This window comes from Vanderwaltozyma polyspora, genomic scaffold, assembly GCF_000150035.1.
Source record: "Vanderwaltozyma polyspora DSM 70294 KpolScaffold1032 genomic scaffold, whole genome shotgun sequence".
Lineage (NCBI taxonomy): Eukaryota > Fungi > Ascomycota > Saccharomycetes > Saccharomycetales > Saccharomycetaceae > Vanderwaltozyma > Vanderwaltozyma polyspora.
This window is the reverse complement of record NW_001834683.1, coordinates 182,277-208,613: the sequence shown is the minus strand read 5'-3', so window position 1 is coordinate 208,613 and position 26,337 is coordinate 182,277. Positions and strand designations below refer to the sequence as shown.

General features: G+C 34.0%; 13 protein-coding genes and 1 non-coding gene across 14 annotated transcripts; 7 read left to right on the top strand and 7 right to left on the bottom strand.

The window, feature by feature from the left end:
* Positions 1 to 561: 561 nt before the first annotated feature.
* On the bottom strand, positions 562 to 1,206 carry VMA16 (H(+)-transporting V0 sector ATPase subunit c''; the record flags this gene model as incomplete). Its single annotated transcript, XM_001646308.1, has 1 exon — positions 562 to 1,206. One exon carries the CDS (start codon positions 1,204 to 1,206, stop codon positions 562 to 564), a length of 645 nt encoding a protein of 214 aa, XP_001646358.1.
* Positions 1,207 to 1,726: 520 nt separating this feature from the next.
* Positions 1,727 to 2,800, bottom strand: THR1 (homoserine kinase; the record flags this gene model as incomplete). Its single annotated transcript, XM_001646307.1, has 1 exon — positions 1,727 to 2,800. The coding sequence occupies one exon, from the start codon at positions 2,798 to 2,800 to the stop codon at positions 1,727 to 1,729; it is 1,074 nt and encodes a 357-aa protein (XP_001646357.1).
* Positions 2,801 to 3,372: 572 nt separating this feature from the next.
* On the top strand, positions 3,373 to 4,782 carry MAS2 (mitochondrial-processing protease subunit alpha; the record flags this gene model as incomplete). Its single annotated transcript, XM_001646306.1, has 1 exon — positions 3,373 to 4,782. One exon carries the CDS (start codon positions 3,373 to 3,375, stop codon positions 4,780 to 4,782), a length of 1,410 nt encoding a protein of 469 aa, XP_001646356.1.
* Positions 4,783 to 5,995: 1,213 nt separating this feature from the next.
* Positions 5,996 to 6,241, top strand: RPS27A (40S ribosomal protein eS27; the record flags this gene model as incomplete). Its single annotated transcript, XM_001646305.1, has 1 exon — positions 5,996 to 6,241. A coding segment is annotated over one exon (246 nt), but the record flags the coding sequence as incomplete, so codon positions are not given.
* Positions 6,242 to 6,537: 296 nt separating this feature from the next.
* RSM22 (tRNA methyltransferase RSM22) lies at positions 6,538 to 8,634 on the bottom strand (the record flags this gene model as incomplete). Its single annotated transcript, XM_001646304.1, has 1 exon — positions 6,538 to 8,634. One exon carries the CDS (start codon positions 8,632 to 8,634, stop codon positions 6,538 to 6,540), a length of 2,097 nt encoding a protein of 698 aa, XP_001646354.1.
* A 335-nt stretch (positions 8,635 to 8,969) lies between these two features.
* SRP102 (Signal recognition particle receptor subunit beta) lies at positions 8,970 to 9,785 on the top strand (the record flags this gene model as incomplete). The annotated part of the gene is made up of 1 exon (XM_001646303.1): positions 8,970 to 9,785. One exon carries the CDS (start codon positions 8,970 to 8,972, stop codon positions 9,783 to 9,785), a length of 816 nt encoding a protein of 271 aa, XP_001646353.1.
* Positions 9,786 to 9,983: 198 nt separating this feature from the next.
* On the bottom strand, positions 9,984 to 10,181 carry Kpol_1032p91 (uncharacterized protein; the record flags this gene model as incomplete). Its single annotated transcript, XM_001646302.1, has 1 exon — positions 9,984 to 10,181. One exon carries the CDS (start codon positions 10,179 to 10,181, stop codon positions 9,984 to 9,986), a length of 198 nt encoding a protein of 65 aa, XP_001646352.1.
* A 375-nt stretch (positions 10,182 to 10,556) lies between these two features.
* Positions 10,557 to 10,628, top strand: Kpol_1032trna4. The gene has a single exon. It is a non-coding gene; the product is annotated as a tRNA-Arg (tRNA).
* A 458-nt stretch (positions 10,629 to 11,086) lies between these two features.
* On the bottom strand, positions 11,087 to 15,127 carry Kpol_1032p90 (uncharacterized protein; the record flags this gene model as incomplete). Its single annotated transcript, XM_001646301.1, has 1 exon — positions 11,087 to 15,127. The coding sequence occupies one exon, from the start codon at positions 15,125 to 15,127 to the stop codon at positions 11,087 to 11,089; it is 4,041 nt and encodes a 1,346-aa protein (XP_001646351.1).
* Positions 15,128 to 16,390: 1,263 nt separating this feature from the next.
* DBR1 (RNA lariat debranching enzyme) lies at positions 16,391 to 17,647 on the bottom strand (the record flags this gene model as incomplete). Its single annotated transcript, XM_001646300.1, has 1 exon — positions 16,391 to 17,647. The coding sequence occupies one exon, from the start codon at positions 17,645 to 17,647 to the stop codon at positions 16,391 to 16,393; it is 1,257 nt and encodes a 418-aa protein (XP_001646350.1).
* Positions 17,648 to 18,409: 762 nt separating this feature from the next.
* Positions 18,410 to 20,137, top strand: AVT3 (Avt3p; the record flags this gene model as incomplete). Its single annotated transcript, XM_001646299.1, has 1 exon — positions 18,410 to 20,137. One exon carries the CDS (start codon positions 18,410 to 18,412, stop codon positions 20,135 to 20,137), a length of 1,728 nt encoding a protein of 575 aa, XP_001646349.1.
* Positions 20,138 to 22,076: 1,939 nt separating this feature from the next.
* RPT1 (proteasome regulatory particle base subunit RPT1) lies at positions 22,077 to 23,471 on the top strand (the record flags this gene model as incomplete). Its single annotated transcript, XM_001646298.1, has 1 exon — positions 22,077 to 23,471. The coding sequence occupies one exon, from the start codon at positions 22,077 to 22,079 to the stop codon at positions 23,469 to 23,471; it is 1,395 nt and encodes a 464-aa protein (XP_001646348.1).
* A 190-nt stretch (positions 23,472 to 23,661) lies between these two features.
* Positions 23,662 to 24,330, bottom strand: RPC25 (DNA-directed RNA polymerase III subunit RPC25; the record flags this gene model as incomplete). Its single annotated transcript, XM_001646297.1, has 1 exon — positions 23,662 to 24,330. The coding sequence occupies one exon, from the start codon at positions 24,328 to 24,330 to the stop codon at positions 23,662 to 23,664; it is 669 nt and encodes a 222-aa protein (XP_001646347.1).
* Positions 24,331 to 24,757: 427 nt separating this feature from the next.
* LTV1 (ribosome biogenesis protein LTV1) lies at positions 24,758 to 26,212 on the top strand (the record flags this gene model as incomplete). Its single annotated transcript, XM_001646296.1, has 1 exon — positions 24,758 to 26,212. The coding sequence occupies one exon, from the start codon at positions 24,758 to 24,760 to the stop codon at positions 26,210 to 26,212; it is 1,455 nt and encodes a 484-aa protein (XP_001646346.1).
* Positions 26,213 to 26,337: the final 125 nt, after the last annotated feature.

Sequence of the window (26,337 nt, the reverse complement as noted above, 5' to 3'; positions counted from 1 at the left end):
AAAGATAACTTAAACTCTGCATCAAATTATAAGTTCAATGAGTTTTTTGATTTAGAGAAGGAATTGGAATTTGGTTTGGATGGAAGATATTTATGAGGGAAGATCGTTTAATAGTAAATATTGAGTATTGACAATTTTACATAAGACTGGAAAAGTAACAGGTTGTAAAAAGTAATGTTATATAATAATGAATATATCAAATATATTGATTTTGATTTCTTGAGTCATTAGTGTAAATAGAAGGCTTTGAGTATACCCTTTTTTTCTTTAAATATAATATTTTCTCTATATAATTAAGGGCAAAAGGTTAATGCAATTATTAAGTCGAAAGTACATTTTTAATCGATTATGTATATAAATACATATATATTGGTATATAAAAGGGTTTTTTTGAGTTGAGAAACTTAATTAAAATTGGAATATTTCCTGGATCTATGTTTTCTGTTGTTTCTATTTTGTTTTATTTTATTCTTTTTTTAAAAAAAAAAATTTGTATAATCAGTTACATATAGTGATTGATTAGAATGCGTTGCTGTATATTTTTTTTGTAAATTCTTTATCTTATGAGAATTCTGCTGCCTTTTCGGTCATTAATAGGCCCACTATCAGACCTAGTAAACCTAAAATGGAACCAAAAATTTCAATGACCAAGATCTTAACGAATAGTGTAGGATCAGCAGCATCTGAAATTGCTGCAGTAGAACCTGTAATACCAACAGCTACACCACAAATCAAGTTAGACACACCAACGGTTAAACCTGCCCAAAATAATGAATAGCCGGTGTATAGATTTGATTTTGAAGCTAAAGCATCACCGGAAGCAAAAGAAGCCTTGGAAGAGAAAATAATGGCAATGATTAAACCATAGATAGCCACAACTTCACAAAAAATAATAGATATTAAATTTTTAGTTGTGATTCTTGGAGCTCTTACACCAGCACCAATAATTGAAGAACCTGTAATAAAAATCCCCCATGCAGCACCAATTACACTTAGACCGATACATAAACTAATACCTAAACTTGCCCACATATAAGGAGATGTCTTCAAAAGGAACTTACCAATGTTTATATCAGAACCATGACCAGTAAGCAACTTGTATAAAACATATAGTATAATTACTGACCATAGCAAATAATTAACTATACTTCTAATTGAAATTTTACCCATTAAAGAATCGGATTGACCATCTTTCACAGCTGACATCGTATTCTACCCAATATATATCCACTAGATATCAATTACTCTGATCTCGATGAGATAGAACTTATCAATTAATCCTCTACTGATGAATCATTCAATTAAGTTGGTGATGTATTATCTTTATATAGTTCAATTTGATTAAATATCCTTTGAAAGTGAGAAGCCTTTGCAGCAAAATAAATTTAAAGGACTAAATGTGCCGGGTAAGTGCCATCACGTGATTGTTTGTATAAGAATGGTGGACACTTGCAAGAGTTCAAGTGACAGTAATTGAATTAAGGTGTTTCCCAATGAGTTATTGCTAAATTAGAATCTGATTAAGATCATTAGTGAATGTAGACGAACCTCTTCGAGGTTATTTTTTTTTGCTCCAGTCTTCATTGGCTAGAAATTTATGATGCTGGGCAATTTATAACATGATATATAAATATATATATATATAAAATAAATTTAAATTGGTGGGATAATATAAAGGGAAACTTAACTTCGGTTAAGATGGTAGAGAATTGAAAAAATTAGTTGCTTATAGTTGTTCAACAACAGCACCTTCATAGGCAGGTTCCAATAATTTCCAAGTACATTCTACGTTGAATTTTGCGAATCTATTAATGATTTCTTGGGAGATGTCTTCGAAATTATCAGTAGCTAATGCTAAGATAGTTGGACCGGCACCAGATAGACAGATACCTAGTAGTCCAGGGTATGTGGATGGTGTGACACTAGACAAGATTTCAGTCAACCCTGGAATTAAAATTTTTCTGTATGGCTGATGGACACGATCTTGCATTGCAGGATAGATTAAATCGGCACTTGGTGGGTCTAAAGTCAATGCAGTGGTTAAGACAGCTAATCTTTGTAGATTGAATACCAAATCGGAAGTAGTGTATGCCTTTGGAAGGACACTTCTTGAATCAGCAGTAGACAATTCAAAATTTGGAACGATAGCAATACATTTAATCTTTGAATTCCAAGAATACTTAACATGTCTACCGATATCGGTTGGTGGTAGAGGAGGTACCAATCCTGTATTTTCACCACCACTTGGTTCAGGTAGCACTTCACTTAATGGAATTTCACGTCTTTCCATCTCTTGTGGAGTCAAATCACGCAAGAAAGAACCACAGAACCCACCCATCATTGCAGCGGTGATATTATCTGGATGACGCTCAATCATTAAACAATAATCCAACATACGTTGCTTACTGAAGCCTAATTGACCAACCTCATTACCTAACATTACACCAGCAACAACAGCAGCACCGGAAGAACCTAAACCACGACCCAAAGGAATAGGATTCTTGATATGAACCTTAGTACCAGAAGGGAATGATCTAATGTTATTACAACGCAAAACATACAAAGCAGTTCTAGTGATTAAATTTGCATCTGAGTCAAGAGGAACAGAAGAATAACCCTCACTATCTTCACTATAACTCAATTTACAATTATTAACATCCTGATTAGTTTCGCCAGCATCTTTTGAATTGATAGAGACTTCTAACTCCAAAAACAATGACAAACCAATACCTAACACATCGTAACCTGGCCCAATATTAGCAGAAGATGCCGGTACACTGATCTTAAATTGACGTGGCATCGATGTATGTTATTCTAAATTGAACAATTATTAAACTCCTTCTCGCACTTCTCTTACTTGAACCAACCAGACTTTTAAAAAAGTTTAACAAATTAGAGACTAACAACTTAAAATACGTCCTTGCCAACAGATCAATTAATCAATAACATACACCTGTTCATGTTATACTTTCATCATCTAAATCATCTCTTGGTTACTCATTTCTTCATTTCTTCATCAATATCTAAATTTTTGACGGAACTTTCAATAACGATGATGATGATGAAAAATGAGATGGGATCAGGTCTAGCCAGACTCTTTTTAGTCTTACACTAGCAGAATATTTATGGTTTCAACAAGAGCCAGTTCTTATATTTGATGTCATTCTCACTTGATAAAGGTGGATTATGTTTATTAAAAGTGTAATCAGGTATAAATAAGGTTGGTTTTTATTAGATTTTTCGTGTTATATAAGCTTGAGATCCTGGGAGGAATTAGTACTTTTATTTGAATCTTAAGGTAAGCTGAACTTTTACGGTTGACTATTCAATATTGAGATTATTTAGGTATCGATAGTATTTGAAGATTGGAAGATGATGTTAAGATCAAGAGGGATAAGCAGAAGGCTGTATTCCCATGTCTCGAGGGATACCTTCCAATTGAGTAGTTTAGGGAATGGATTAAAAGTTGCTACTACTAGTATTCCTAGTCATTTTAGTGCATTGGGAGTTTATGTTGGTGCAGGTTCAAGGTATGAAAAGGGGAATATGAAGGGCTGCACTCATATGATCGATAGATTGGCTTTTAAGTCTACTGACAGCATGGATGGTAAAACCGTTGCTGAGAAATTGGAACTTCTTGGTGGTAATTACCAATGTACTTCATCTAGAGAATCAATGATGTATCAAGCGTCAGTATTTAATGGTGATGTTGAGAAAATGTTAGATATTATGTGTCAAACTATTAGGTATCCAAAATTGACTGCAGAAGAGTTGCAAGAACAAAAAATGACAGCTGAGTACGAGATTGATGAGGTTTGGATGAAACCCGAATTGATTCTACCAGAATTATTACATAACACAGCATTTGGTGGGGAGACTTTAGGTTCTCCATTGTTATGTCCAAGAGAATTGGTTCCTTCGATCTCAAAATACAATTTACAAGATTATAGAAACAAGTTGTACAATCCTGACAACACAGTTGTATCATTCGTTGGTGTTGAACATGAAAAAGCTATGAAATTAGCGGAAAATTATTTTGGTGATTGGGAATCTACGCATCCAAAAATAACACCTGCTGTGGCAAAATACGTTGGTGGTGAAACCTGTATTCCTCCAGGTCCTATTTTTGGTGGGTTACCAGAATTATATCATGTTCAAGTTGGATTTGAAGGGTTGCCCATCGATGACGAAGACATATACGCGTTGGCTACATTACAAACGCTGTTGGGAGGTGGTGGATCATTCAGTGCTGGTGGACCTGGTAAAGGTATGTATTCCAGGTTATATACACATGTATTGAACCAGTATTATTTCATTGAGAATTGTGTTTCGTTTAATCATTCATACTCTGACTCAGGTATATTCGGAATTTCGGTGTCATGTATACCTGAAGCAGCTCCACAGGCAATTGAAGTGATTGCGCAACAGTTGTTGAGCACATTCGGCAATGAAAGATTGCCCTTGTTAGATAGTGAGGTCAACCGTGCAAAGAATCAATTGAAGTCTTCATTATTGATGAACCTTGAATCTAAATTAGTTGAGCTAGAAGACATGGGACGTCAAGTGCAATTGCTTGGACGTAAGGTCGCTGTGACAGAGATGGTCAATAAGATTGAGAAATTGACAGCGAACGATATTAAAAGAGTAGCAGAAAGAGTATTCACAGGGCAAGTTAGGAATGAAGGAGAAGGGACAGGAAAGGCGACAGTAGTAATGCAAGGTAAAAGAGAGTCATTTGGTGATATCGATATGATAATGAAACATTATGGTCTTGGAAAATAGTCATTGATATCAATGAACAAGCATGCTTATAAGATGAAATATATGTATATATATAGTGTATGTGTGTGTGTGTGTAGATAGAAGATGTCATATGTAAATAGTAAATAAACAGGTCCAGCCAATAATTGAAGTTAGTGATGATGCACAGATTGGTGTACGACAGTTGTAGATATTAAAATAGTGTCGTGCACGTGACACATTGAACTTCTCTTGCTGATGTTCTCCACTGACCCCACACATATACAATAAACAGATCACCTGACTTCAGTTTGACAAACAAGTGACTGCTGCACCCGTGCATACCCACCATTCATCCATACACCACCAAAACCGACCCTTTTCTTGGGATCCCCCGGCTCCGGCTCCCGCTCCCGTCCCACAGTCCTCTCCGCCCGTTTCACCGCACCAGGAACAAACGTACCGACGCACAAAACCAACACCCACGCAAAAAAATTTCCAAAACAATTTCAAATCGCATCGTGAAAAAGTTTCACTCAACTGCCAAAAGTTTCACTCAGCTGCTGCCAAAAATTCCAACAACGCTATACTGTTCTATCCCCATTCTGTGCAATGAAATGTCACAGCACAATCCACAGGATGAGACTCTTTTCACAACTCAACTAAACCTGAATTAAACTCGATATTCTTGTAATGGTCAAAGACTATACTATACTATCATCTGGATGATGGATGGGTTGGTCTTTACATTCTATCCTATTCTATTCTATTCTATTCTATACTCTCTTCTGTTCTCTTCTCTTCTCTTCTCTGGTATCAATAAAATTTAACTAACTGATATATACAAGAAAACTACTTTTGTTTAACTTCAATATATATAACAAGAGGGTTTGCAATATACTTTTTTGTCTGGTATTATTCTTTTCCTTATATCAGTATCACCCAACAGAAAGCACAGACACTATACAATATGGTATGTACAGTAATGAAAGAAATGTATTTACGATTCCCAATCCCAAGGTTAACAGCAACGAATACTTTAACTCATGAATAGATGATGTTGCCAGATGTTTTAGATATAAGAGAGTGGAATTTATGAATACTCGTGGGATATCTTTTGATTGATTGCTTGACTGACTGGTTGATTGATTGATTGATATTGATTTATTTGATGAAATAACAACGTTTTACTAACTATCTTTTTTTAAAATAAAATTATCATATTTGGTTTTTTGTTTTATTCCATTATAAATAGGTTTTAGTCCAAGATTTGTTGCACCCAACTGCTGCCTCTGAAGCTAGAAAACACAAGTTAAAGACTTTGGTTCAAGGCCCAAGATCTTACTTCTTGGATGTTAAATGTCCAGGTTGTTTGAACATCACCACCGTTTTCTCTCATGCTCAAACCGCTGTTACCTGTGAATCATGTTCTACCGTTTTGTGTACTCCAACTGGTGGTAAGGCTAAGTTGTCTGAAGGTACTTCTTTCAGAAGAAAGTAAGTCATTTCAAAGAAATTATTAATGGAAAGAAATTATTAGAGTTGGATGTATATTTTTAGAATTCCACTCCACACTTTTCTCATCAAAAAAAAATTTGGGATGCTACTTTTTTGTATAATTTATACCTAAACTAAAGCTTTTTTTCTAAATTTTATTATATTATAATAGAAAAAATAACAATATATCATCGTCATTTTCATTGTTAAAAACTATTTACATGTAAAAAAATAAGGATAATATTTATCAATTTATCTATCTCTCTATCTATTACGTCCAGTTCACGCTGACATCTTGCCTCATTTCCTCTTTGATTTGATTTGATAATCATGTCCATGGATTTTACTTAACTTCTGGATCATTTCTTCATCATTCTCAACCATACCTTCGCGGTCAACTATATCTTGATACATCTCTTCAATCTTGGTTCTTTCATGACTAGTCGATCTCTTCAAATCCTTAATTCTCTTCTTTTCAAATTCTTCAAGTTTATTAACTCTTAAATCTCCCATACCTTTAATCTTCGTCTTTGCTTCAACACCCCATAAATCACCTTTCATACTCTTTCTAGCATCATGGTATATCTCTTTGGAAAAGGATTTAGGTATAATCCATTTCTCAATCTCACCTGATCCTGCACACATATTCAATACTACATGTCCTTTGTTCTTACGTGGAGCTACAATGATTCTAGGCCATGTCTCTTTGGTCCCTAGAGTACCTATATGATATCTTATATCCTTTGATTTTTCCCTTAATTCCTCGATCTCTTTAATACTTTCTGGATCATTCGGACTTCTTTCTGCAATCAAATATGAATAATTTGCAACTTCAAAATTACGTCCATTAGGTCTACCTTTACCTGGTCTACCTTCACCCTTGATACCAATACCATCTGTAGGTTCCTGCCATGGTGCCGCCAATATTTTACCTCTCTTTAACTCAATGCTAAATTTAGGTCTGATGATAGCCTTTTGGGAATTACAGAATTTTAAATTTTTGTATTCTGGATAGTTGTAATAATTAGGTTTACCTACTTGCAAAGGACATTTTCTATGATGGGAACATGGTGCAATGATCTTTATGTGGTAATCCACATCCTTGGGTTCATCTTTTTGGTTCATATTTTGAATAGCTCTCAAAACTTCAGGTTCAAATTGTAATTCCTCATCTTCTACATCATCTTCAATGATTATATCTCTATTAGTCTTGTTATTCTTCTTCTCACTGGACCCTCTTAACCAAGGTCTTGGGATTTTACCGTGTTCATCTGGAAAGTTCTCAGGTCTTATCATCACCTGTCTTGCTCTTGCAATAGTTTCAAACCCAAGTGGATTACCACGTTCAATCATAACTAAATGACCTCCTGGAGCAAGCATATTCAAATAATGTTCTATATTTTCATCGATTTGTATTGGGAAAAATTCTTTGTTTTTCAACAATTGATGAGTTAGTATTATCAAATCATATTGCTTTGATGCTGGTATTTTATTCTTCAATTTTGTCACAATTTTAATCTTCTTTGTCATCACCTCCCCAACAAGATCTTTTCCTTCAGTAATATCATCCTCTTCTTCTTCATTTTTGATTTCATTCCTATACTCATTTAGGGGAATCTCATTGTATTGTCTACTTAATATAATCTTAGCCCTTTTTTGCATTTCAATATTACCTAGTATGACAGCATCTTTAACCTGTGGCCTATAATCTTGTCCTAATATGTCATTTAAAGCAACTATACCTGTCGCCGGACCAAAGCCTACATCAAGAACCCTCTGAGGGTTGAATTTGTCTATACCGATTCTTTTTTGTAGTTCTTTAAGAGATTGATAGATTGAACAGTAATTTTGAACAAAAATAGATGCTATGTGAGCATCTACTTCCATGGGAGTATCTGTTGGTCTATGCAAATTTGTTTGGTGTAATTCAATAAAATAATTGGCAGCTGACCTTCTTAAATTATTTGGGATATGCAAAGAAAGAATATTCTTGTTGATAGCTTTTTCTACTAAAGGATTCATCCTAATCTGATCTCTAAAAGCCCTACCTTCTAATGTATTTTCTAATAATCTTGATTCAGTAGCATTGTCGCCAGTTTTCAATTCGCCTGAATCATCCCTATAAATTGATTGTATATTATCATTAATTACATCTTCCCTCTCAATAACTAAAGAACCATTCCTACCCTTATTATCTTGATCTATTAGAAACCCAAATTGATTCGAATCTTTATATTTGGAGCTATCTTTGCTATCATTTCCGAATGACTTATTGATTATACTATTATCAACCTCATACCTAAACTTCTTATCAACAAAACCACCATTAGACTTGGAATAAAAACGGTAATTTCCTAATACTCTTCTGATAACTGGAAATCGAAGCATCAGAGCCATATCAATAACCACTAGTTACCTCTTTATGACTATCTTTAACTAGATCTTTGTTACAGTGCTACTGCTTTATTTTAAAGCTCATCGAATTTTTTTATTAAGGAAATTCGAAAATTTTTCATTTAAATCATAATGATGAAATAAGATGATGAACTTAAAAAGGGCATAAAGGATCCTAAGATCTTGGAATATACCATTGAAAGAGCTCAATTGTAGAGATCAGAGGTTATTCTAGTAGTGATCTTTAGTATTCCAAGAAAAAGCAGGAAGTTACTTGATCTCTTTGTTGAGTTTTACTGGATTCAATATTGAAAACATAATTACGAGAATAATCATAAATGGCATTGAATAATCAAGAATTTGGTAATATAGGTTTAATAGTTGCTGTCCTAGCTGTATTATTATCAACTATTGGATTTCTTTTGATTGGTAGAAAGAGCAAGATAGGTGTATTCAGTGGTACTGGTGGAGGTAGATCAGAAAAGAAGATAAGCAATAAGAAACCAACATTATTTATTGCAGGTCCATCGAATAGTGGTAAGACAGCATTGTTTCATTGGTTAACTACAGAAACATTTAAAACAACAGTAATTTCACAATTCCCAAATACTTGTGAGGATTTTAAGTTATCTTCTGATGATAAATCTGTCTCATTAATAGAATTCCCAGGTAATTTTAAATTACGTTATAAATTATTAGATTCGTTGAGAAACTCGACTAATATTAAAGGTATTGTATTCCTAGTAGATTCCACTGTAGATCCAAAACAATTGGTTGAAACTGCTGAATTTTTATATCAAATATTGAACATTACCGAAAATCGTAAGCATAATGGTGTAGATATATTAATAGCCTGTAATAAATCTGAATCGTTCACTGCAAGACCACCTCAAAAGATTAAGACTGTCCTAGAAACTGAGATTACAGATATCATTAAAAGAAAGAAGCAGTCGTTGGGTTCGGTAAAGAAAACAGCCGATAGTAATGTCGATGATGATGAAGACGATGAGATGGAAAATGAAAATATATTGGATTCAATGAAAGACTTCAAGTTCTCTGCATTAGAAGGTGAAGTTGACGTCATTGAGGGTAGTGTGTTGAAGCAAAAATTAAGCAAATGGCAAGAATGGATGCATGAAGTAATTAATAAATAGACTTTTTAGAGTAATGTGTTTAATGCAAAGTAAATGGGATTTATATAGTTTAGATACAAATATTTAGGTGATATATACAATTCCAGGGTCATTGGTTAAAGGATTGTGATAACAACATTAGTATATAATTGTAATAATAATACAAGTAAAAATAGGTGTTGATTGACTATCGTAGGTTATGAAAACGAAAACATAGAACTAAGCCTTGATCAACAAATAACCTAAATATGACCCAACTAATGCAAATCCAAGTAACAACAGAAAAATTGGTATGTATACAGCATATATACTAGGAAGTGGGAATAAAATCAATGCTTCATCTAATTCAAATATAGGTAGAATCAACCATATTAAATAATATAAAAATGCAGCAGTAAGAATAAAGAACCTGTTCATTCCAATGCCATTTCATATACCTATCTCCGCTTACTGTGAATATGGTTTACAGTTTGAATTGACTATTAAATATCGAAATGAAGAAGGGTATTAATCAATTGAAACTTTAACTTCTCTTAAGATGGTGATAATACAGCAGCATTTCGATTGAAATTGATATAATTAGATACGAAAGATACCTATTTAATATGAATAATGAAACAAATGAGCCGAGTTATTTGCATGATTGTAAATACTTGTGGCCAATTAAGTGGACTATATTATGAACTTAAACTTGTTGTTCCTGATTGATTAGGTAGTAGTAGAGATAAAACTATCAACGTTGTTCCCTGTCAACCGCTTCGATACTTTGCATTTCTTTTTTCAAGAAATTAAGCTCGCGTGGCGTAATGGCAACGCGTCTGACTTCTAATCAGAAGATTGTGGGTTCGACCCCCACCGTGAGTGCTTTGTTTCTTCTTTTTTTTTAATTTAAGTTCCTTCAAAATTGCAATACAAAGCTATAAAACGTCTTGACATATCACTATATTACTCTTTCTTTCTGAATAATGATCTGACTTTCTGTTAATATTTTACATTAATGATTCGTTACATTGTAAAATTATAAATACAATTTTAAATACCTATCATATACAAGCGATGGGTATTTAAATAAAAATGAAATTAAATAAATAGATATGCTTTATTTTTTGTTTTTACTCTAATTCGAGTTTTATATGATTCATGAAATTTTAGATACTTTTTATTCTTGAAAATATCGTTTTTCTTTGATGTTTTTTTATTTTTGATTGACTTATGCTTATTCTTATTTTTTTTTATATTATTGTTAGTTTTAACATTATGCCTTTAATCGAAATGCTTACAGTGAAAAACTATTGGATATTTTATACTCCAGTCAAGTTAATTCACATATGCGATCTTGTCCGTTCTAAGTTGTCAAGAACTTCATCATATGCAGCATCAATTGCGTCATCCTCTTCCGAATTGTAATTTAAACTGGAGTCGTCAATTAAGCATACGTTACTATTTTCAGTGATTGTTGCTGATTTGTCGGAAAAGTTATCTGAAGATTGGTCATTGGACTCCTTTTCCTTGGTAATGATTGCACTTTTATCCATTGAAGTTTTCTTGGAATCAGATTTCTTAAAAATATCATGTAAATGGTATCCTTGCTTATGCAGTTCATCGATAACATCTACGGTAGTAGAAATATCATTCTTTAACAGAAATTCTTTTATTTGGTCACTATCTAATGATTCAGCCGCGTCAGTTAAGGCAGTTTTGTTAATTTGCATGCCTGTCTTCACCACAGATTCTTCCAACTGTTTCATGAAATCAGCACTTCTCTTAAAGACACTACCTTCTTCACGCGATTGGCTGTGTGCCTCATCGACAACCTTTTCTCTATTTTCAGTAAAGTCTTCGGTTTCATGAGCATCAGGAAAATAATTTTCAACTTCAGCACTTCCAAATGGTAATAAAACTGAATGGCCCGTACGCTCGAATTGTTTAGGTACAGGAACTTTGGCTGGCGTAACTGAAAGCCCATCTAATGATTCATCGTTCGATTGAACATCTCTACTTGTTTCTTGGTTCAAAACTGTTGAAACAATAGTTGAAACTTCATCGCTTTGCTTTGGAATAGATATCGTACTTGGACTTCTATCTTTTAATAATCGAATACCTTTTTCGAAACAAGAATCAATAATACACAAACGTATGAGACTTTCTTTACCTTCTCTACTCAATTGACCATGCAACCTTAAATCAAAAAGATCATGAACAACTTTGGTTAACTTTTCTCTAGCAGCCATAGATCTAATAATAAATTCACTTACCGATTGTTTGTAGGCCTTTGAATTTACATCCTTGTTGCTCAATAAACTGGAAAGCTCTTCCTGAATGTTTGTAAATTGATCAGAGCTAGGTTTGGATGTGTTTACACATTTGCTCTCCATCTTTGAAATTTCATTTTGGACATTACGCATTATATACAAGGATAATTTTTCACTGATTTTTGGGGGTAATGCACCAGTATCTAGGTCAAGAGTAATTAAAGAATTACTCTTTCTGACAGCATTCACTAAAGCTTTTGCTGCAGCTAGATCAAATTTGGTCCCCAACATTGACAAATAATTCAAGTTCGTACACAACGGTAGAGCTTCAGCTAAAATTACCACTGAAGTTGAATCCAAAGCCTCAAAATCCAGATGAAGTCGTATCAAACTGACAAATATTGGTAGACAATTTAACAAAGTCCTTGTACAATATGGAAACATCTTAGGGTTGTTGGATATATCCAGAAACTTTAATGTGTCACAATAGCATAATGTGCTAATTAAACGTAGAGGCTCACTTGTATCACTTGTACCATCAGGCTCTACCTCTAGGTTTGTGCTATTAAGCGATATATATTTGAAAGACGTTTTCTGGTTCTTGTTGCTTATCCAATCTGTTAATGAGTGATTGAAACACTTCAACTTGCCGTTTAAATCATTATAACCAATATCAAGACCAGCAACTTTTGAAGAAACTACCCACTTCCCTAATTTTTTCATATGGTTACTAGATAACTTGTTATATGCTAATCCTAATCTTTCGGTATTAACACAAGCAACATCTAGAAAATTCTCGAACTGTTGGTAGGACATTTCTGCCCCTGATATTACAATTTCTTCCAGACCACCATGAACTGCAATAGAGGCAGTCAACAAATCCCAATTCATTTCGCTCCTATTTTGCAAACTGCACTCCATTCTCTTAATGGGGTTGCTTAAGGATGACTTTGCAGGCTTTTGAACGTTTGTCTTGATGCTGGGTACCATCGTTAAATCAATAGCTACCAAAGATCTTGCTTTGGAAATAAAGTAACACAATAGTTTCCAACCTTCTTCGTCCAAGACAGTATTTCTAAGAGAAAGTTTTTCAAACTTTGGTTTGTTAATAATAGAACTTAGAATGATTTTAAGCATTTCAGTTGATAAAGTAATACCATCTAAAGATACACACAATATGGGGCTGATTGCTACAAAATCACTAAAGGACCATACTTCTACCAGAGAAGGTTTAGGGTTACGGAGCTGTAATAAAGGTATAGGATCAGTTGAGCCCTTTTTAATTTGTTTTAATGTAGCTGGGATAGATAAAATTTCACGCAAGTGACAACAACGGGTATAGACTAAATCATTTGGGATCTTTAAATTCTTGGGAGGAAAGACTTCCCCGTCAAAGGAGTCGTCTCTTAATAGAGAGACTAGTGAAGGTGTAGATGCTACTCCTGTTGATCTCCTCACTGTCATAGGTTTGTCGATCGTTAAATTAGAAGCGCTTTTATGTGTATATGGTCCTGTTCCGTCAATTGTAATGTTCTTTGAGTTACCTGTTGGTGGTTTAATATCTTCTTCATTATCTTCAGTTCTATTTCTTCTATCATATGCCCTTCTAAACATTTCATCATCCAACTTAGAAAGCAATTTCATGTTTCCTGTACCCCCGACGACTACGCCACTAGCAGTTGTTTCGAGGATCTTCTTCTTCTCTTCGGCAGTCAACCTATGTATCACAATTGATCCATCAGTTTTAACTTCCACTTCTCCCTTTCTAGGATTTTTGCTACATATTTGTTGTGGAGGATCATTAAAGTATGTTGTAGTTGCAAAAGCAACATGTTTAAGTGGCTTACATTCATCCAACCCAGGTACAACATCTAAATCAATTTTAATCTTATCTGAAAGTGATTCTAATTCTTCTGAATTTGTCTTTGAAATGTTTCCTGTTCTAACTTTCCTCAAAAAATTTCCAAATCTGCTAGATGAGCCGTTAGTTGGCGAACTAGGATTGTTGGTTACTGATAGGTTTGAATCATCACTCGAACCTGAAGAAGGTTCCGGACTCTTCTTATCAACTTTATAACCTTTCAATGCGGGACGAAACTTTGATTTTGAAGGAAGTGAAGGCAATGGTCTACCCTTTGCATCGACTCTATTATTCTTGTTTTTAGAGTTATTATTTTCTGGATCAGAGTCGTCGTCGTCCGATGAATGGAATGCCTCTGATACAGAGAATGTGGCACCTTTTCTTCTCGATGACTTTTGTTTGATAATAGAATTTTTGTTAAACGAATTGGTCTTGTAGCCATTTTTCCTATAGTAATCTATAAATTCGAGTAGTTTCATATCAACCGTAGTAAGGTCTCTTTCACTGTTTCTCTCAGGTGAAATTGAACATGGTCTTTCTTCGTTTCGTGTGTTTAGCTTGGGGCTATTTCCTTCCAAAGAAACTGTAGAAATTGATGGATTTGATATTTTTTTGAAATTTTGAGGAGCTGTTGAAGGTCTTCTACTTCCACTACGAGAAGATGTATTACTACTTGGTTTCACGTTACTATCGGATTTTGGTTCTATTGTGCTTGACCTTCTACTTCTCTGTGCTGGACTTCTGTCATCGTCAGTCTCTGGTTTAGTTTTCCTTAATCCAAACAAACCTTTAAAAAAACCTGGCTTTTTAGGTTTTGTTTTCGACATCATATCATCATCGATCTGCTTTCTACGGTTAGTCTCTGCACTCGATAAGGACTTTGTCCTTCTAATTGGCATGTTTGAGTCTGTATCTTCTTCTTCGGTATCGTAGTCTTCATCATCACTCACTACAGCAACTGAATCACTTTTGTTCTGTTTAAAATTCGAAATCGAAACTGATCTCCTTCTTGAGCACTCTTTAAGAGGAGCCGAGTTTACATTATTACCAACTTCATCAATATTAGCTGCGACATTTCCTGTATGTAAAGGGATATCATCAGTTAATTTTTCCTGAAGTTCTTTCGGAGTATTTTTTATACTTTGTTGCCAAGCTTTATCTATTTTTTTTGATCTGATCAGCCAATTAACATCCAGATTTGGCAAATGTTCATCGTCAGTTACTAAAACATTCTGGGAAGTTGAACCCATTTCATTAAAAGATAATATATTTCAATAGTCGATTTGGAGCTTGAAATGAAAAGCACGGTCAGACAAAGTCTCTCTTTTAGTATAATATAGTATAATAACTTTTTCACAAATAACACCCTTTCTAGAATTCTGAGTATTCAAATAAAAATAAAAATAAAAATAAAATATTATTATTGTAAAATCTTTTCTATTTCCCTAATGAAAACAAAAGTACAACAACCCACCCAGAACACCCTTTCTATTGCTATTTTATTCCTCGAGATATCTGTACTAGTTTTTGGTCAAATAGAATAGAATAAGTAAAACAAACAAACAAACAAATAATACCAATATATGTTAAAAACAAGTTTCTTTAATCAAATTCTGACCCAAAACAAATAAATTGCTTTAAGGACAAAACAGTTTCTCTAGCCAAAAACAATTGTGGTTTCTTCCAACCTTAGCAAAATAAGAACAAATAACGACAACTACTATTAATGATAGTACCTGTTACTACTGTTAATATCTCTGTGAATAAAGGGAAAACAAAAAAATATTGACGTTAAGTGAATATATATATAATATAATATAATATAATATAATATAATATAATGTGCTTTGATTGATCTTTTCCCCTTTCTTAAAAAAAAAAGTGTGTATAATATTAAAAATAATCACCAAAAAAAAAGGCAATTATAAAATACCTTCAATAACGGTAAATACAACGTTAATCCAAAAAATGTCCAGTACTTTTCTAGACCCTCAACATCAATTAAAACTCCAATTCTATCTCTGAATAAATTAACAATCGTTTGTTTCACTTCTTAACATAGTATTTTTTCAATTTTTTGATATCTATCTGGGTATATAGTTCTCTCGCTTTCCTTTAAATTTCTTGTAACTGAACTGTTGAGTATTTCGAAGATTACATTAGAAGATGGTGATGGATGGTTCTTAGTGTGATGGGATGGGATGGGATGGGAACGACGATTAGAACTTATTTGAGGTTTGGTTTGGTTTGGGTCTTGATGTTTTAGGTTTTATCAGCAGAAGGTGCGTTGAACAATGTATGTTTGAGGGTTTTTGGTGGTTGAACAATGCTAGGGTTTTGTGTTTTTATAGGGTGAAGCACTATACCTCAACTTATCCTACGCACGACTTGGTAAGATAGCCACCGCAACAACAACTGGTTGAATAAGCATAGTTATATATATATATATCTTTGTATTTGTATTTGGATTTGAATTTGAATTTGAATTTAGAGGTAGAGGCAATCCAACTCAATCAACAATTATTTATATGTCTGTCAATGAACCATTGAGTTTGCTCTGATTCCCTCTTTTGTATCCCCTTTGTATAACTTGGAACTTTGTACAGTGACCAATCGATTGAATTGGTCGCATTACCATCGTTCGGTGGTAACCCTATGTTGCTATCTTTTATCAACTCATTCCAATTGATTTCCTTGAATGGGGTTTTGTTCAACTTATCTTGGTTTTTATTGATGTATTGTAAATTTTTAATGAATTCTGGGTCCCAATACATGGATCCAGAATCAATATACGATTGATGATTTGTATTGGTTTCGATTTCAACTATTTCTAGATGTTGACGACGTGGTAGACATTTATCCAATGCCATGAAATTAGTGACAATATCTTTCTCTTCTTCTTCTTCGTCGTTGTCGTCCTCCTCAGATGACGACAAATCTAACTCTATTTCATCTTTATTTTTGGTCTTGGTAGGTTTCCCACTAATTTTCCTTTTGGTATGCTTTACACTAGCCTCGTATTTTACATGGAGATGTGCTGAAAACCACCATTTAGGTTTTATGTTCCTTAATAGTTGCCATGATATTGGACTTCCCAATCTTCTAGATTTAATATCATTTTCAAAAAATGGTTTTTTCCTTAAAAGCTCATAGTAATTCCCATGGTATACGATTCCATTGGGCCAATCATGACTTAACATTATATCCAGTGTATTACTATTAGCAGCACTGGTACCATTTTTTAATAAAAACAACGGTGCTAAATCTTGTTTGTTAACATGGTACAGGTCTCTGATTGTCTCTCTCCAAAGATCCCTAGTTTCTAATTCATCCCATGATGGTCTTGTCTTGTCGACCCCCCAAGGTTTCCAAATCCCGCTCAATGAACCAATTCTGATGCCTTTAAACCAAATGACATTTGAATACCCTAGATAATATATATTCTCAGCTGCATACCCACCATAGCTTAATAGCATTAGGTGTCTCATAGATTCATGATTACCGCCGATAAAGAGTGTTGGAACAGGAGGACGAATTAGCCCATGGTCTTCGATCTCGTCATTGTAGTAATGACTAAAATCGCCTAGTTTCTTGTACTTGTCAGGCATGCTAATCGATTTGAAATCCTCTTCGGATCTCAACGATTGGAAATCTCCCAGAATAATTAACAGATCAATTGGGTTCTCATCATTCAATTCCTTCACCTTCTTGAATATCAAATTCAATTCACCATGACAACATCCTTGAACGGCAATACGTAATTTAGCCATAGTTTCCTCAATATAGTAACTGGCCTTAAATCAATCAATACCAGAGATTCCAAAATATAGACAATTAGAAACGGTATACCAGAATCCCCCACTCTCAGCCCTTCTATTAACAATTAACAGATCTATCTCATCTCAACCTTATATCATCATCAGTCATAAGATTTGTTCAAAATGCTTTTTAAAGCCTTTCGAAATGAAATGGCCAGTATATTAAGCAAAGGTCAAGAATATTAAATATGAATAAAGAGTCAATACATAAACTTCCGATGAGGCATTAAGAACAGCTCAATCTAGTTGTAATAAAACAGATACTAGAGATATGTACTGGTTGGTTATATCATTATTAATGGTCTTGCTCTATATCTTGCTCTATATCTTGTTCCAATATCTCTGTGTATATGTGTGTATCACGTGACTGGTATTTTTTCATTCTAAGGTAATAAAATAAGGTTCGAATCGAATAGAAGAAACCCTCTTCTATTAAAAGTTTGATTATAATAGTGGAATGGGGAGATATCTTAATTATACAAGCTTAACTATCTCATTGCTGAGGATCTGTAACGGCTGTTCATGCACAAGGGATATCAAGTTGTGTTAATTGTGGATTTTTGTGCGGTCCTGTTTTAGTTATCCATTGCTTGGCAAATAGGAACATAAGAGGAAAATAATAAGTAATAATCTCATCTGGGTTTGCGTTGAAAGAGTCTATCTGGAACGATATTGGTTGCAGTATAAGTTTTAAAGTATTTGGATTTTTTAATCATGAGTCTGAATTCTCGAAAACCTCTAAATAATAATGATCCAATGATAGGGTCAAGTAGTTCACAAAATGGATCATCCTTTAATTATGGGAGTACTAATTTAAATGGAGTTAGTTTTCAAAATCAGATTGTTTCTTTGCCAAGAATAGAAAGTGGGAATAATTTGGTAAGGCAGAGATCAATGAGTTTTTCAGGAACTTCTGTAACTTCTTCTAATAATAATCTACCTGATGAAACTGGGTTAGCGATGTCCCATCAAGAGATTACAGCTCCTGGTGGGTTTAGAAGATCGTTTATATTAAGGAAGCATACAATGGAGAATAAAAAAGCGCCGTACTTACCTGATTTTATAGTTACCAATTTTAAAGAATTTTTAACTCTTTATGGTCATTTTGCTGGTGAAGACTTATCAGAAACAGATGAGGAAGAAGAAGCAATAGAAGAAGAAGAGGAAGAAGTGCAGACGTCTCTACTTCGTCGCCGTCCAATTCCAGATACAACTAGAACACAAGCTGCCCCTGTCGATAAGAGCAAGAAGGTTTCTACTACAAAGGCAATTTTACTACTGCTTAAGTCATTTGTAGGAACAGGTATACTTTTTTTGCCAAAGGGTTTTAGCAATGGTGGCTATTCATTTAGTACAATTTCACTTCTTCTGTGCTCGGTAATCTCTTATTACTGTTTTGTTTTGTTGATATCAACAAAAGATACAACTCATGGCATAAATGGTTATGGTGATTTGGGACAACATCTATTTGGTAGGCCAATGAAATTTGCCATCCTACTATCAATCGTTTTATCTCAAATTGGGTTTTCCGCTGCATACACAGTATTTGTAGCAACCAACCTCAAGACATTGTGTAATTCAGTATTCGAAAATTTGGATTCTTCGATAAAGTTCTTCATCATATTTCAAGCAATATTATTTATTCCCCTTTCATTTACAAGAAACATTACTAAATTAACAGCTACAGCTTTGATCGCCGATTTTTTTATTCTAATAGGTCTGCTGTACATTTATTATTATCCAATATCGTATATTTCATATAATGGTATTGCTAGGGGTACTATGGTTCCCTTCAACAACAAGAGTTGGTCATTGTTTATTGGTACTGCAATCTTCACATTTGAAGGAATTGGACTACTGATTCCAATTCAAGAATCTATGGCAAAGCCACACTTGTTTAGATTATCGTTATCTCTAGTCATGGTTATAGTTACATTGATTTTTGTTTCTGTTGGTCTTCTGTGTTATTCTGCATTTGGTTCAGATGTTGAAACAGTAGTGCTACTAAATTTCCCTCAGGACAGTCCTTATACGCTGATAGTGCAATTATTATATTCTTTAGCAATTTTATTATCAACACCATTGCAATTATTCCCTGCCATCAGAATTCTGGAGAATTGGGTATTTAAGTCAAGGTATTCAGGAAAGTATAACCCAAAGATCAAATGGGCAAAGAATTATTTCCGTACACTCGTGGTTATTGGTACATCGTTCATTGCATGGATTGGTGCCGATGATCTGGATAAGTTTGTTTCTTTGGTTGGATCTTTTGCTTGTATACCTTTAATTTATATCTACCCTCCATTATTACACATTAAAGCATTGAAAAGAAATGGGACTGTAACTAACCTTCATCTAATTGTAGATTCATGTATGATCATTTTTGGTTTTACAATTTTAATCTATACATCATGTCAGACAATCAAGCTTTGGATAACATGAGAAATTCCAATTGGGCATTTTTTGTAAATATCATTTACCTATGAAGCATTGGGGAGAATAATATACTGAAATGACTTTGAAGATAACTTTGAGATTTCCTTCTTAGGTTTTGGTATATTATATTCAAATATTTGAAACAGTAGGTAGTTCGGTGCTGCGTCAGTTTAACTTAGCTGGCAACTCTTTCTTTATTCAAGTATAGAATTGAGATAACTACATAGAAAAAACATTCATATATATATAGACTCAGTAAATATAACTATGCAGATAGATTTGGTTTTGAATACTGTATTGTAGAAATAGAACTTTGAATAAAAATTATTGTGTTTTTAATGTTTAGTTTTTAATATTTATGTATATATGAAAATGATTTTTCATTTTAGGTGGTAAATTAGAAAACAAATAGTTAATTATAATAAACTGTTATTTAAATATTCAAAGTATATCTATAAAAGCAACAAAGAACAATAATATTCTCCAAATTTAACTAACAGTAATTATAAAGGACACAAAGGAAAAGCAAGAAATGAGGTTTAGGTAAACTTTCAACCATTTGTGTCGTCAACCAGTAGTGCATCGATGAAAAAAAAAACTTATACATAGACTGAAATACATTTGAATATTTAACAACTTACCATGCCTAAACTGATAGATTTAAAGTTTAATAGTAAAATATTTAGTAGTTAAAGGATATCAAACGGTTAGACATTAAAAACCCACAAAAGGATTACTGTTAAGTTAAATAGATTTCTGAACGGACATCAACCTTTTAAACTACACAGTTGCTAAATCATTGCTATAAAACCACCAATAAATTCTGCTAAATTAAATACATTATGCCAACAGTTTCTCAAACAACAAGACGTAATAGATTCCGTATTCACATGATAGATTATGTCCATAAGCTGGGCTATAAATTTCGATGGAATAACCACAATGAGAACAAGCGCTTATTTAGAAAATGGAAAGATACGAAAGAATTTGCTATAGATTCTCTAACTGAACTGGATAAAGATGAAGTCGAAACACTAGTAGCCACGACTCCGTCTTCCTCTCCCATAACAATAACTAACGAATTTCAGGAAATCGAGATTCCAGAAGGTGAAGTGCTCTGTAAATCAGGAGAGATAAGACCTAAAATATATCATTGGTCCAAGAATGCTCCTTCTTTTGAAGAAGTTGGGCTATGCTTCCATTTTGATCCGGAGAGATTAAAAAGATCAAAACCTGAAACAATTAATTGGATGTTCGAACAATGGCAATATAGAAATATGTAATGATCTCAGAAGTGTCTATTAAATTACTTTATTTCTCGTATAAATCTATCCATCAATTCCCCACATAATTTCCCATATCTCAAATCAAGAAGACACTTTTTACACTACTTAAACAGTTCATTTTATTAAATTACACACACACATATATAGTTTTTCAGTAAGATTGATAAAATAGGAATGAAAAATGCCAATTTAAAGTAGTAATCAACACAATATACAAACACTATAATATTATAAAACATACTCAGGACAATATTCGTCTATTTAAATGATTATAACTGTAATATTAAGTACTGTTTGTATAGGAACCTCACACCTTATATAATTACTGTCACCAATTTACTGACACTTCTGAAAATGTTACCCGCACTCTACCAATAATTTTCCAAAAGCCTTAAATAAATTTTGCCACCGATTGTTAAAATATTTAAAGGATCTTTTAAATAACCAATAAGTTTTAATAGTGTTACAGTTCATTCAAGATAAAGATTAGAGGTGAACATCACACAATTTGAGGCTGCTGTGATTTGAAATTGAATATTACTGGCGGGTATCCTTTAATTGTCTGTTGTATTTTGGTGATATAAAGATAGCAGAGATCCAATCAGAGGAGCAAACTAACACTAATAGAAAAAATCATTAAATAATAAAGAGATTAAGAAATGCCACCAAAGGAAGATTGGGAGAAATACAAGGCCCCATTAGAGGGTAAGGAAAATGAGGATGTTTCAAAGGATGAAAAGATCACACCTTTGACAGAGAGTGATATTCAAGTTTTAAAGACCTATGGTGCTGCTCCTTATGCATCTAAGTTGAAAGAAACAGAAAAGGATTTGAAAGACATAGAACTTAGGATAAAGGAGAAGGCTGGTGTTAAGGAAAGTGATACTGGTTTAGCGCCATCGCATTTATGGGATATAATGGGTGATAGACAAAGACTGAGTGAGGAACATCCACTTCAGGTTGCTCGTTGTACTAAAATTATTAAAAAGAGTAGCTCAACTGAAGGTGAAAACGATAATGGCAATGGAGAAAATGGTGAATCTGCATCAGCAAATGATGCAGATGATGATGAAGAGGCAAAATATGTGATTAACTTAAAACAAATAGCAAAATTCGTTGTTGGATTAGGTGAACGTGTTTCACCAACTGATATTGAAGAAGGTATGAGAGTTGGTGTAGACAGATCAAAATATCACATAGAATTGCCATTGCCACCAAGAATTGATCCTTCTGTCACAATGATGACAGTCGAAGAAAAACCAGATGTCACATATACAGATGTCGGTGGTTGTAAAGAACAAATTGAGAAATTAAGAGAAGTTGTCGAATTACCACTACTATCCCCAGAAAGATTCGCTACATTAGGTATTGACCCACCAAAGGGTATCCTATTATATGGACCTCCAGGTACAGGTAAGACCTTATGTGCGCGTGCAGTTGCGAATAGAACTGATGCCACTTTTATCAGAGTTATTGGTTCTGAATTAGTACAAAAATATGTTGGTGAAGGTGCTCGTATGGTTAGAGAATTATTTGAAATGGCACGTACAAAGAAAGCATGTATTATATTTTTTGATGAAGTCGATGCAATTGGTGGAGCTCGTTTTGATGATGGTGCCGGTGGTGATAATGAAGTCCAAAGAACTATGTTGGAATTAATTACTCAGTTAGATGGGTTTGATCCAAGAGGTAACATTAAAGTTATGTTTGCAACAAATAGACCAAATACATTAGATCCTGCATTATTAAGACCTGGTAGAATTGATCGTAAAGTCGAATTCTCTTTACCAGATCTTGAAGGCCGTGCTAATATATTCCGTATTCATACAAAAGCCATGAGTGTAGAACGTGGCATTAGATGGGAATTAATCTCAAGATTATGTCCAAACTCTACAGGTGCAGAATTAAGATCTGTATGTACAGAAGCTGGTATGTTTGCCATTAGAGCAAGAAGGAAAGTGGCAACAGAAAAAGATTTCTTAAAAGCTGTGGATAAGGTCATTAATGGTTACAAAAAATTCAGTTCAACCTCACGTTATATGCAATACAATTAGATTATATAAATTTGAGCATTTATATACAATTAATTAAAGATATTATATATATATTATATATAAACACATGCATGTTAGTAAGAACATGACAAGACGTAAATATGATGATCTTATTCTGTTCAAACTTCTGATTAATAGATTAAACTTCTCCATTCTACTCTGGTTTAGTCTTAGTCTATTCTATTCTATTCTATTCCCACCAACTTACTAAACCCATACCATCAGTTTGACAAGAACCCAAAAGGGCATATGCAGGAGGTTTTTCAACCACAGTCTTTTCTTGTTCATTTTGAGAAGCACCAGCATTAGAACTGACATTAGCGGCGGCAGCAGCAGCAGCAGCAGCCTGCTCTTCAAGTTCACGTTCTTTTGGAGATTTTGGCTTCACATCTACAAATATTTCCTGTTCAATTCTAAATCTAATCTTTTCATTAATATCAAAATATAACTTTGTCTCCTCATCCATCGGCCAAACCCAAGCATTTTCACTCACAGAATAAAAACAACCTTCAAACAACATATTCTTTGGAATGAAAATATCATCCATCATACCAGATAGCGATACTTTAATACCTTCTGCTGTACACTTGGTTATCCAACCTGTTACTATCTCACCAACAAATGGCTTAAATACCACTGCCCTAAACGTCACATAGATATAAGAAGAACCATCCCCAGGCTTCAATTGACCCTCATCAACCTCGAGAAGATCATACACAGTAATACATAACCCGACATGAGGTATAACCTTATTGGCAAACTTATTATTCAATTGATGAGTTATAGAAGATGCAGAATCTCTGTGAAATTGATCTGGAGGAATCCTCACTAAATCTTTGATCTTGGTCAACATAAACATCACAGGAACAATTTAAAAAGACACCAAACTTTAAAATACAGAATTGACCCTCCAATTCAAACCACAATACGACCTCGAACCGTATTATACCCACTATTGAATCATAAGTTTAATCAATCATGATGGTATATGTTATAACGATGGCATCGATTATTTTATACACTTTTTCATCTCATTATGAAAAGAGAAACCGTTGCTAATGAGTGAAAAATTTTGATGCGATGAGATGAGATGAGATGAGCATTGATGGATGATAAAGAGGAATGGTAGTTTAAATTGATGATTGTTAGGTTTGGATTCTTGTTGTTGTTGTTAATTGATTGTTTATATAAGTAGTAGAATAGTATATTATAGTGTTAAGAAGGAAGTGCTTATTTTGGTTTATTCTTTTTGAGTATTCATACGTTTAAAATTAAGTAGTTGAGCAATGTCTAAAAAATTTGATAAAAAGAATTCACAGAAATACGCAGTGGTTCATAGACCTCATGATGATCCTAGATTTTACGATGCAGAAGCATCTGATCATATTTTGGTGCCTATTAATAACCCAAATGAACGTTCTAAAAAGGCTCCAACTCCTAGATTTGAAAAGCCAAAATCTTCTGCAAATAGAGACGCAGCCAATGCACACGCTGGTGAATCTGCACTATACGGTATTACTTTCGATGACTCTAAATACGATTATACCCAGCACTTGAAACCTATTGGTTTAGATCCTGAAAACTCTGTCTTCATTCCTGTAAAGAGTAATGCTGTTGATGATGAAAATGAGAAGCTTCAAAAGAAGAAGAATATCGAAGATTTATTTGTGGAGCCAAGTTATAGAGATGAAGCCAAACCACAAGCATCAGCTCCTCTATTTCAAAGGGGTATGGCGACCGCAGAATACTTAAAACATCAGGAAGAAATCTCAAATGATATCAGTGGGTTTAGACCTGATTTGAACCCTGCCTTAAGAGAAGTATTAGAGGCATTGGAAGACGAAGCATACGTTATTAACGAAGATATTGAAGTGGTCGTTGATGACAAAAGTAAAGTTAAGAAGTCGAAGGAAGCTAAAGTTGAGAATACAGAAGAATTGGAAGGAGATGATGATTTTTTTGCTGAATTATTAGGAGGTGGTGAAGCTGCCGATGAAGATGAATTTGAAGATGAGTTCGATGAATGGGACGTTGACAACTTGCAAGATTACGAAGACGAGCACTATAGAGATGAGATTGAGAAATTAGATAATATCGAAAATCTAGAGGACCTACAAGGCATCGACTACCAAGCCGATGTCAGAAGATTCCAAAGGGAGAAGGCTAGAGCCAGAAAGGAATACGATACTGATGATGATTTCTCACAAGATGATTTGGAAAGTATCGAACCCTTAGAAGACGATCTTGCTGGCGAATTGGAAAACGAAGACGAAGAAGAAGAAGATGTATTGGGTGACCTACCTACCATCAAGACCCAAACCAAAGGTAACAAAAAGAGAAAGGAACGTAGGAAGAAAGGTGCCATGTCCGACATATCTGGATTCTCTATGAGTTCCAGTGCCATTGCTCGTACTGAAGTCATGACAGTATTAGATGATAAATACGATACCATCATCAACAGCTACGATAACTACGAAGAAGAGCAAGAAATAGATGAAGAAGAAAACTATACACCTTTTGATATGAAGGAAGAAAGAGCAGATTTCGAATCGTTATTAGATGATTTCCTTGACAATTATGAATTGGAAAGTGGTGGTCGTAAATTAGCAAAGAAAGATAGCGAAAGAGACAGATTGAAAGCTGCTGCTGATGAAGCCAGTAAAGGTAAGCTTTCTATGAGAAGAAAACGTGAAAATATGGTCAATGCTGCTGCCAACAGTCTTCAAAGTCTGCATTTATAGAGAGAGATAGATAGAGAGATAGAGTTCCAAAGTCATATTCCATACAAACAGGCGGTCACATGACCTAACCCATATAATGCAGACTGCGGCATAACAAATCACGTGACATAAACAGTCATATAATA